Below are 10,893 nucleotides of genomic sequence, written 5' to 3'. Positions count from 1 at the left end.
CCCCACCGCAGACGAACGCAAAGGCGCGGCCTCTCCAACGGTCATTTCCTCTCTATACAGCCAAACCCCAACCCCAACGGATCGGTCCAGTTCAAAACTCGAATCCTGCGCTCCTTCCCCAAACCCCACCCCACGTCCCTCATGTCTCATCCTCGCAAGCCTCCCCGATCCCCCAGCTCAACGAGATCCGGCGAGCGAATCCCCGACCACCAGGTCGCAGCGATGGAGCCGGATCCGGTCGCCGCGGCGGGGGCGTCTTCCTCGCCGCCGCCGCCCTCCGACCACCAGATCGCAGCGATGGAGTCGGATCCGGCCGCCGCGGGGGCATCCTCCTCGCCGCCGCCCTCCGACCACCGGATCGCAGCGATGGAATCGGATCCGGTCGCCGCGGGGGCGTCCTCCTCCTCCCCGCCGCCCTCACCAGCGCCGGCCACGTCCCCGCCGTCCTCACCAGCGCCGGCCGCGTCCCCGCCGCGGCAAACGCGAGGTACTGTTTCTCAGTTCTCAGGCGAGGAGTAGGGTTCCTTTATTATTGGGGTGTACCCGGTTGGCATGGCGTGCGTCTTCGCCTCACACGGCCTGGTGTTTGCTTGCCAGATGACGATGAGCGGGGAGCGGTGGAGTGCGCGGATCCCGGGGGAGACCTGAATCCCGCGCCGCCGCTGTTGCCTCAGCAGGATACAGGTTCGGTCTCTTCGTCTAGACGCAAGCAGCAGATGGCCAGTAGGGTTTGCTGCGTCCCTCTCACGGTGGGGAAATTGTTCGCAGTTGAGGACGCCACGGTGGGCAGCGATGTCGAGCAGGAGGAGGAGGCAAAGAAGGAGGCGATGGCAGGAGCAGGGGAGGCTCTCCGCAGCTTCATGGAGGTGAGAGCTCCTCTGGATGCCAATTCGTGGCCGTGGCGATTTGGAATTCTCTAGATTCCTGCTCGTGCTTATCGTAGATGTACAAATATCTGACCAACCAGAGAAATTGAATTAGAAAAATCTTAAAGGCACATGAAACCGAGCAGCAAAATGTTGATTTCTTCTTTCTCCATTCGCAATGATGGTTGAACTTTGTTTCAAGAGTAAAGATGATAGGGCTGTTCGCTTCTGATTGCATTGTGTCTTTTCTTCAGGAGTTTGGGGATCATGGAGAGGACTCTATTATATTGTCACCGCAGCTGAAGGAGATCAGTACTCCTGACCGCCCAGCTGCCCTCCGCTTCCTAGGTACACACAACTATCATACACATGCTTTGCTCAAGTATTTGAAGTATTTTGATTCCTGTGGCTATAATTATTTGTGGTGTTTGGTCTTTATTTGTGTGTAGGGGAGAAGTATAACAACCTCATGGAGAGATACAAGAAGCAGGTTGTCAAGTGCTCTGAGGAGTGTGAGCCCAGATATAATGGTCTGAAGAAGAAGTACACAGACGAGTGTGCAGAGAGGCGGCGTCTGTACAATGAGCTTATTGAGCTAAGAGGTAACATTAGGGTGTTCTGCAGATGCAGACCTCTGAGCTCCGATGAGGTCACCCGTGGGTGTTCATCTGTGGTTGAGATTGACCCAGCACAGGAGACCGAGCTGCAGTTTGTCCCTAATGAAAAAGAAAGGAAGCCCTTTAAGTTCGACCATGTTTTTGGCCCAGAGGATGACCAAGGTATAATTGACTGAAACTGGACCTAGCTGACTTGTCAAGTATGCTATTAGTATACATGTTTAAGTAGTCGTATTCCAACCTTTTTGTGCAGAGGCCGTGTTTTCAGAAACAGTGCCCGTTGTTAGATCAGCGATGGATGGTTTCAACGTATGCATCTTTGCATATGGGCAAACAGGAACCGGGAAAACTTTCACAATGGAAGGGATTCCAGAAAATAGGGGTGTAAATTATAGGGCTTTGGAAGAACTGTTCAGAATGTCAGAGAAAAGAAGTGCATCTGTTACATACACATTTTCTGTAAGCATCTTGGAAGTTTACAACGAAAAGATCAGAGATCTTCTTGATGAGAGCAATGATCAATCAAAAAGGTACAATTCCTTCCGTTCTCTTTTTTGGCGAGAAAAGATCCATTGCTTAAACATGTTATCTTGTTGCAATTCAAGGTTGGATATTAAGCAAAATGCTGATGGAACACAAGAAGTTCATGGTTTAGTTGAGGCTCCAGTTTATAATATAGATGGTGTTTGGGAGAAACTGAAGTTTGGTGCTCAAAATAGATCTGTTGGCTCAACCAATGCTAATGAACTCAGCAGCCGCTCTCACAGGTGAGGGTTTTGGTGTTTCACCTTGTGTTATGTATTCATTCTAATTAATTAAGATCATAATCTATGATATACTTCCATTTTGTAAGATTGATCACTATCGTTTAGATTCAGATTTTGTCAATTATCATTACTATAGCACTGAGATAAAACATTTTGCCTCTTGCAATCTATTTGCAGTTTGGTTAGGGTCACTGTTAGGAGCGATAATTTGGTGACTTATCAGAGGAGCAGAAGCCACATGTGGCTGGTTGATCTTGCTGGAAGTGAGAGAATAGCTAAAACTGGGGTAGAAGGAGATAGGCTGAAAGAATCACAGTTCATCAACAAATCACTATCTGCCTTGGGTGATGTTATATCTGCTCTTGCCTCAAAAAATTCCCATATTCCATACAGGTTAGTCCTATTCACATACTAAGGTATCTACTTTGCTTAGCTGCTTAAATTATCTTGGTCTTACCACCTCCATTTCCTTTTTGCTGTCAACTAGGAATTCCAAGTTGACTCATTTGCTCCAAAGCTCTTTAGGTAAGCTTTCTCCTTGTACTACTCACGTGGCAATTGCACTGTTCTTTTTAGCAAACTGATGAAGTTTCATATCCTATTTGATTTCATTAGTGTACTAGAATGTACCAAAAAAATGACAAGGTGATGAACTTGCTTATTCAACATTTTTACAGGCGGAGATTGCAAGACGCTAATGTTCGTGCAGATAAGTCCAAGCTCTATGGATTCAGGAGAAACTCTCAGTTCACTCAATTTTGCGAGTAGAGTCCGGTCAGTAGAACACGGCCCTGCTCGTAAGCAAGTTGATCCAGCGGAAACTTTGAAGTTCAAGCAGATGGTAATTTGACTCTCCAATCACACTGAGTAGTTATGACACAATATAGTTTGGTTATATTAACTATATAAAATCTATTTCAGACTGAAAAACTTCGGCATGAGGAAAAGGAAAATGCACAGCTGAATCAACGCTTGCAGCTGATGCAGCTCAAGCATGCTTCTCGTGAGAATGTCTTCAGAACACTAAATGAAAAGGTGAGTCTCATTGTATTGATTTGGTTGGATCCTACTGGATACCTACTGTCATGGAATCAAATGTTAACACAAAAAATGTTTTGCAACAGGTGAAGGATGCTGAACAAGCATGCAGAAATTATCAGCAACGGGTAAGTAGTAGGAGTCAGTTATTTCTAGTTCCTAAAGACTGGTCTGGTGTCCCCTATGTGTATTCTAACCTGTGCTCATGAAATGTACTCCTGTACAGATTAGAGAGCTGGAAAATGAATTAGGTAATGAGAAGAGGGCTTCTAGGGATTCTGCTAGATCCTCGAGGCCGCCACTTGTTCCACCGAGACAGAGACAATCTCAGGGAAGGAATAACAGCTACGTACCACCTTCAGGCCCTTCTAGATGGAGGCTCAAAGCCCCCACAATTAACAACAAAGAGAACATTCCTGTCGCGATGAATAAACCAAACCCCGTGGATGATCCTAATAAGGCTCTTGGCAGAGCGAGGCGCGTTTCACTTACCCCGGTGATGCGACATGTCCCCATCCAGCCCAAGAGGCGATCTTCGATGGCAATACTACCTTCTGTGAGGGAGCATTTTTGTGTGCTAAACGAGAAGAGAGGAGGATCTCAACTGCCAAGAGGATCAGTTGCAACATTTGGTGTGAATTTGGTTCCAGCAACACTCCTAGCAGGACATGGTGGACCTGTTTATGCTACCCCAGATGGAGCAAAGTACAGGAAATTTGATTTGGGAAGCAGCAGCAAGTTCACAAGCCCTCCTCCAAATGTGGGCATGTGGAACAAGGTCACACCGCAGCAGAAGCTGGGAATGGCACCGGCTGGAGGTCCTGCAAACGCAGCGAAGCTGTGCTTCAGCATCCAGAAAAGAGTTACGCCTCCACGTGTTCGGGCAACGCCGCCTCCACGTGTTCGGGCAACTTCTGGTTTGGGCATCTTCGACCCAGCTCTGCGTGAGAATATGGCTGTGGGGATAGCCGGCAAAGCGCGGCGGGTGCTCAACGCCAAGAGAAGACAATCTGTCATCTAAGTCTGGAAGCGAAGGTACAGCAAATGTTTGGACGTTCAAACGGAGTTGCAGTGTGGTGAGAATGATGGTGCCTTAAGCGTGTTCTTAGTGAAACCGTGTTAGGACAGAAGATGTTCTTTTCAGCATCTTTAAATTTAAATGGATTCTGCTTAGTTCTTACTGGTTGATAAGAAAGCTATGTTAAAATTGTTCATGGATGTCGTTGATTGTATTTGTTCGTTACTAAGAAAGCTATGTTACCATCGCTCATGGAAGTCGTTGATTGTATTTGCTCGTTACTATGAATCGCTTGCTTTACAACTCTTGTGCAGTTTTAAATCATGTTCATGGAACGCCCATATTCTGCCGCCATCATAATGTTTCTTAGTGATCGATCACATTCCTGATGACTTCCAATTAACATAAACAGCAAGCACTGAACCGAACGTGGCCAGACCCCAGTTGTGTTTTCAAACTGCAGAACAATTGAACAGCGCTACTAAGGGCAAGTTTGGTTGCCGAAATTTTTGGCAAAATGATACTGTAACGTTTTCGTTGTTATTTGACAATTAGTGTCCAATCATAGTTTAATTAGGCTTAAAAGATTCGTCTTGTAGATTTCGTCTAAACTGTATAATTAGTTTTATTTTTTATTTATATTTAATGCTTCATGCATGCGTCCAAAGATTCGATGTGACGAGAAATCTTGAAAAATTTGGCATTTTGGGAGGGAACTAAACAGGGCCTAACCAGAACAGCCCTACTAACCAGAACAATTGAACAACTTACATGTCAAATAAAAGAATTATCAGTAGTACTTGGACCCACGCACTTTTTCAAAACTATCTGCAAATATCAGATTTACCAGCTACAACCATGGACAGCCTGACTGCTGTACCTTTCCCGCACGAGCTCGTGTTTGCAAGTCTCATCGGCACTGCTGTTACAAATCAAGTGTTTAGTCACGTTGGCTGCTTGGACCTGAATTGGTCTCTCCAAAACAAGAACCAGTGCTTCCTTCTCCAACTGCAAGCAGTAGCTTCCGAAAGTCTCTATATCCACTTTGAGCCTGAAGTCCAGACTGAACAACAAATCCAGCTCAAGCATATTCATCTCTCTTGTGGTAATTCCTCCAACTCTCCCGTAGTATGCATTGTTGAAAAACCTGCAAATAAAATGTATCAAAAAAAGTTACTGGAAAACTTTCTTCAGTTTATCTTCGTTATGGAATGAACAAAACCTTGATCAATATCAGCTTTCTTTTACTTGAAGTGTGGTTATAAGTTTATTTTCCACAGTCAGGGTGGAATTCACTTACTAATCTGGGGCATATTGGCCACCAACACCTGGCCCTCATTACTATCCTTAAATTCCAGCATAAGCTATCACCTGTTACAACTAGTGGTTTAACAAAAAAAAAGGTACTACTAATTGACTGATGCAGTCCAATTAAGTAGTGCTTTAACAAAAAAAGGTACTACGACAAACATGACCCCCCCCCCCCCCCCCCAAATAAATTTTTTTTTGACAAATAACTGAGAAAACAAGTCTAGCATTTAGAGATAAAGAGGCTTCTTAATTCTTGTATAATATAAAGAAAATTGCTTCCATACCAAAGAAGATAGCTGACCACAAACCATGTAAAGTTGTTCCGGATGGTAAAAGATCATATTTGGAAATTTCCTAGTGATGCTAGTTTATTGAGCCAGCTAAGGTTTGAGTTTGCATCTATGGTCAGTATCATTACTGAAGACCTGATATCAGTCTATGGCTAACAGTATGTAAGATCATACTTTCATACAAAGTACATATGTGAAAATGTAAATGTAAAGCTGTTATGGTGGGTCCTTACGCATCATCAATGAATTTGGCAGCAACAACAACACTTGCAATAAGTAAGCGATGGACACTAAATGACGTCATGTAAATGTTTGGTTGCCGTAGATATCTCTCCATGTAGATAAGTCCCAACACAAAGCAAGATGGGCTGCACTTTGCATACTTGAAAATGCGTTCTGCATAGAGCTTTATACTAAGTTCAGGCACCCTCTGACCATGAAAGATAGTGGTTGACTCCTTTATTTTACTGGAATCTAGTAACTCTTCATTCTGCTGAACCTTCTTGTCAAGATACGCTGAGAGAAGCAGCAGAACCTTTGGAAATTCAGCATCATCTTTCTGTGAGTGGGATACTGTCAAACCCAAGGACAAGTAGCTCTCCAGTTCATCACCAGCGGCAGTTGTAGGTGACTCCATTGTCATAGGCAAACATTAGTGCTGTAAAGACAAAGCAATTCGTATTCAACAAATGTTCTGTTGATGGAAGGGGCAATATAGGTAAAAACCTTAGATACTGATGCATACATTACAACAACTAAATTTGGAAAGAGACTTCGATATCCAAGCACACACAAAAGCTTCCCATAAGATGCAGGGTCAAATGTCAAATCCATGTGTTTTGCGACAACATGGTTACAAATATGTTGCTGTGAGCAGGAACATGGGTTGCTGCAATTTTGTTCTCTTTATGTCCAATTTACTTGTAACGCCATTGTGAAGTCTAGTTGTTCTCTATGAATGCATGTGTGCCTCATACAGACAAATAATAACTTCATGAGGTTGGTCTCAGCACTGCCAAGTAACATGTAACATGAAAGCATTGTGCGCATGGTTCTCTACCGCCCTGAGCCAAACAATGGGCTTTCATTCCCTCACATGAAACAAGAAACGTAAAGGCAAATATAGTTCCAAATATACACAAACCCAGCTCCTGTTTTGGCATCATCTACCATTCCGAAGAATATCTGGCCAACTGGCCTCCTTTATTTCAAAATCTTTAGCTATATATATATATATATATATATATATATATATATATGAAGGGCGGGCCTAGTAGAGTCTTACCGCCCGGGCCTGGGCCTGGAAGATCCAGTCACTGTCTTGTCGTATTGCACATGTGCGAGGGTAAGGCTGGGCACTGACACCCTTCCCCAGATCCCGCACAGAGCGGAAGCTCTCTGCATGCCAGAATCTTAACCCAAATCGCCACGATTGGAGCAAGTGAAAGCCCCCTCCGCCGCTAGCTATAACTAGCACCTTCTGTAGCTAGAGATCTAAACCAGAGAGAGAGAGATATTTCCTTACATAGTGAGTGCTCTAGCAGTGTAGCTGTGTCTCGGGAGAAAGCATCCGGGCTTCAGGTCCAACTCCCCGCCACCGTCGCCGCTGTCCTTTCCCCCACAAGGAGCAGGCGAGGAGCAGCCGCTTCCCGGATGCTGCTGAGGCAAAGACGCACAGCGCTACTCTAGAGAGAGAGAGGGGTATGAGAAGGGCCACTCACTCACTGTTCAGCACAGAGGGCATTATCACATGATAATGATATGGCACACAACAATTATGTGGCTGTCTGTAGCTTGTCTCTTAAGACTACTGTGGTGTTTGGATCAGGTGATTAAAATTTAGGAGGTGTGTCGGGAGAATGTTGCATGAGGTGTTCGGATACTAATAAAAAATAAATTACATAATCCGTCAGTACTCCACGAGACGAATTTTTAAGCCTAATTAATCTGTCATTAGCACATGTTTACTGTAACACCATATTGTCAAATCATAGGCTAATTAGGCTTAAAAGATTCGTCTCGTAAATTAGTCGTAAACTATACAATTAGTTTCATAATTAGTTTATATTTAATAATTCATGCATGTGTCGAAACATTCGATGGTACATCAACTAAAATTTAGGTGGGGGCAACCAAACACCACCTACCAAAGCCATCTTAATTAAAACTTACTTATTACGTGTAATAATTACATACAATAGGTAATAAGTAGTGCTTAGAGAAGCCGGGACAAGTAGTGGCAATCCATGTCACCATGTATGTGACGAAGCAGTCGACCTTCAAAGCGGTGCAGTCGCTTTCGTTTCATTTGGTTCTTCCTTATCCGTTGCAGCAAAATATTCGTGTCGGTTTCCACCTCGTCCAAGATATTCGTGTCGGTGCAAGGAATCCGGACTCTGAGAGAGAGAAAAGGGCAAAAGGTAAAGCATTTATATAGGCCATCCTCCCACAACTCGCTGCTTCCTGACGATGTTGCTGTAGTTGCAATACAGATACATAAATATTTAAGTGAAGAACATATTTAAGTTTAACTAGCAAATATGTTTGTTATAATAGGACTCAATACATATAGTAGTAGGGTTTCATATTATCGGTAGATACGAGTTGTTCTGACTCGTATGAGTGAGGGTGTGACTTAATATGTAGTGGAATCGGACTATGCACTAGTTATTGCTAGACGAGGGTTATTCTAACCCATATGAATTATGAGTCTGGATCACATAGAGGTGGACAAAAAAATGTTTGTGCAGAAATTTTGCATTTGGAATCGGCTTTTGCGCTAGGCTCAAACCTGAGGGACGGGGCCTTTTATTTTGCGCTTTGCTTGCTTTTATAAATTGACTTCCGCCTTTTAAAAAATAATATATTACTAGCAAATATCTTCCTATGTCTACCGTTCTTGCTATAACTCAGTACTTTCTCCATTCTAAATTATAAGACGTTTTGTTTTTTCTAGATATATTATTTTTAATATGTATCTAGACATAGCGTATATCTATGTGCATAGCAAAAGCTATATATTTAGAAAATGTAAAACGTCTTATAATTTAGGATGGATTGAGTATATCTTTCTCCTTTTCTCTCCCCTTGCGGTCAGAGCGATTTATCTATGGGTCATGTTCACGACTGACATCCATTCGATTTTCTCACTTTTTTCTTTTATTTTTTTTTCTCTATCGCATTTTATTTTCTCACTTCTTTTTTCTCCTTTCATTTTTCTCCCGTATTTTATCTTTTTCCTTTTTTTATTATATGTTTGAGAAATTTGATCAAAACAAATTACATAAAAAACTGTGTTAGATAAACAATATGTATATTTTTCAAAAGAAGTTCGAAAAACAATAATTTACGTGTACAAGTTATGATATTCATATAATTTATTATGTAAGTAAAGTTGTATTTATAAAAGTTATGTTGAAAAATTGTTAAGAATAAGTTTGCCTTATGAACAAAAGTTAGACTTCAAAAGTTATATAAAAATATTATCATGACAAGTTATCTATAAAGTATATTAAAACAACGTATTGACTAAGTTATGTTAATAAGTTATGTCTCGTATAATATTATACCTAAAAATTAGGTGTGCAGCTTTGTAACTTTCTAAAAATGAAGACTTACAGAAATACTTTTTTTAAGGAAAAGTTGCTGGATTAGCTAAGGTTCACTAGATTCTGTTCCTGCGATGATTAGTGACTCTGCCTCAGACTTTGACCAAACCTTATCAGCAAATATCATGCATCTAATATCTACTCTTTTCGTCCCTAAATAACTGTCGCTTTTGGTTTCCATACCCTAAGTTTGACTAGATTTGTAAAAAATACTTACAACATTTATATCTCCAAATTAATTTATTATAAAAATAGATTCAACGATCCATCTAATTGTATTAATTTTGTATCATAAATACTAAGAATTTTTTATATACATTTAGTCAAAGTTATTTCTCGAGAAGCGAAAACGATAATTATTTAGGAGGGAGGGAGTATGATGTTACATAGTTATCTCGGTATATCCAATCGGTGGTTCCACACTAGGAGATTAACGGACAGCTTTATCACTACAGGGGCTAATTTCTAACTTGCTCAAGCTTCATACTTTAAACAGATGCGGGCATACACTGAACTGTGAACTGGAAACAAACACTAAACTCAGAAACAAAGCTGAGACCGACGAATTACGGCCAGGACCATCCAACTACAGCCTATCCCAGTGTAAGCTAGTCGATGCATGACTTTGGTCATATCCTCTACTAAATTTTAGAAAAGTTTGTTACATTGCTGATGTTAATTTTCAAGGACCTGGCCACCATGTACCCACAATAGATACCATCGAACGCTCAGCTCCAGAAACTTTACTGTACAGGATCTCCAGCAACTTTGGTCAGATGAAGGCGTCGGTGTCAATGAATTGGGACTCAAATCAAGTCTGAGTTCCTGTCGCTTGAACTTGGACTTCTTGATGAACTCAGTGCCTTGGTTAGGAAATTGCGGAGCTCTGGAATGACACGCTGGATCAGCTGTGGAGAACTGCATGCCAAGATTGCGTGTTAATATTTGAGTTACTTGAAATCGTATTGGTCTCAGATCAAAGGTTATTAACATGAGAAGGTACCCAGCTCTGGTGCAGATCTTGTTAAAATGTTCCAGAATGTACAAGATGCATGTATGTCTTAGTGACACGGCATGAAAGGCATCGGACAAGTCATACATGTCAGATACGTTATCTAGATTCACATCCTACAAGGCAAATAATGGCATTCAAATTAATATCAAATTTGCGGTTTAAACAAGGAATAGAGAGTAGTTTTTCTAGTCACCTTCGCAATAGTATATTCACATAGGCGTTTGAGGCCTTCTAAGAGATACTGATCAGCAGCTCTAAGAAGATCCTGTGCAATTTCACTGGTAACCTGCATTGACCCTGTATAGATAAATCTGCAAAACCAAAGAGGGTTTCAGACTTTAATCCAGCATACAGTGGCATAAA

General features: G+C 42.0%; 3 protein-coding genes across 6 annotated transcripts in view; 1 reads left to right on the top strand and 2 right to left on the bottom strand.

Moving 5' to 3' along the window:
* Positions 1–222: 222 nt before the first annotated feature.
* LOC136518675 (kinesin-like protein KIN-14J) lies at positions 223–4,558 on the top strand. 2 transcript variants are annotated; one of them, XM_066512351.1, is made up of 13 exons: positions 223–487; positions 598–684; positions 769–866; positions 1,121–1,214; positions 1,316–1,645; positions 1,737–2,013; positions 2,089–2,250; positions 2,428–2,643; positions 2,738–2,775; positions 2,928–3,091; positions 3,172–3,285; positions 3,375–3,416; positions 3,515–4,558. In XM_066512351.1, the coding sequence occupies exons 1-13, from the start codon at positions 223–225 to the stop codon at positions 4,307–4,309; spliced, it is 2,682 nt and encodes an 893-aa protein (XP_066368448.1). In that variant the 3' UTR covers positions 4,310–4,558. The 2 variants fall into 2 exon arrangements, with proteins under 2 accessions (XP_066368448.1, XP_066368449.1); XM_066512352.1 differs by lacking the exon at positions 598–684 and having other exon boundaries at positions 360–487.
* Positions 4,559–5,034: 476 nt separating this feature from the next.
* Positions 5,035–7,631, bottom strand: LOC136518677 (cyclin-P3-1-like). 2 transcript variants are annotated; one of them, XM_066512354.1, is made up of 3 exons: positions 7,193–7,631; positions 6,141–6,565; positions 5,035–5,453 (listed from the first exon to the last, which is right to left on the bottom strand). In XM_066512354.1, exons 2-3 carry the CDS (start codon positions 6,548–6,550, stop codon positions 5,150–5,152), a joined length of 714 nt encoding a protein of 237 aa, XP_066368451.1. In that variant the 5' UTR covers positions 6,551–6,565; positions 7,193–7,631; the 3' UTR covers positions 5,035–5,149. The 2 variants fall into 2 exon arrangements, with proteins under 2 accessions (XP_066368451.1, XP_066368450.1); XM_066512353.1 differs by having other exon boundaries at positions 7,433–7,631.
* Positions 7,632–9,844: 2,213 nt separating this feature from the next.
* The window catches only part of LOC136516389 (ARM REPEAT PROTEIN INTERACTING WITH ABF2-like), a 34,130-nt gene continuing 33,081 nt past the window's right edge, over positions 9,845–10,893 (bottom strand). For both annotated transcript variants that reach the window (XM_066509775.1, XM_066509776.1), the window contains exons 17-19: positions 10,724–10,841; positions 10,519–10,643; positions 9,845–10,433 (exon numbers count right to left, since the gene is read on the bottom strand). In XM_066509775.1, the coding sequence (XP_066365872.1) occupies positions 10,322–10,433; positions 10,519–10,643; positions 10,724–10,841 (355 nt within the window). In that variant the 3' untranslated portion in view covers positions 9,845–10,321. The remainder of the gene's footprint in view (positions 10,434–10,518; positions 10,644–10,723; positions 10,842–10,893) is intronic.

The sequence above is a fragment of the Miscanthus floridulus genome, chromosome 17 (assembly GCF_019320115.1).
Source record: "Miscanthus floridulus cultivar M001 chromosome 17, ASM1932011v1, whole genome shotgun sequence".
In the NCBI taxonomy this organism is placed as follows: Eukaryota; Viridiplantae; Streptophyta; class Magnoliopsida; order Poales; family Poaceae; genus Miscanthus; species Miscanthus floridulus.
The sequence above is the reverse complement of the archived record's forward strand: the minus strand, read 5'-3'. Positions and strand labels throughout refer to the sequence as shown.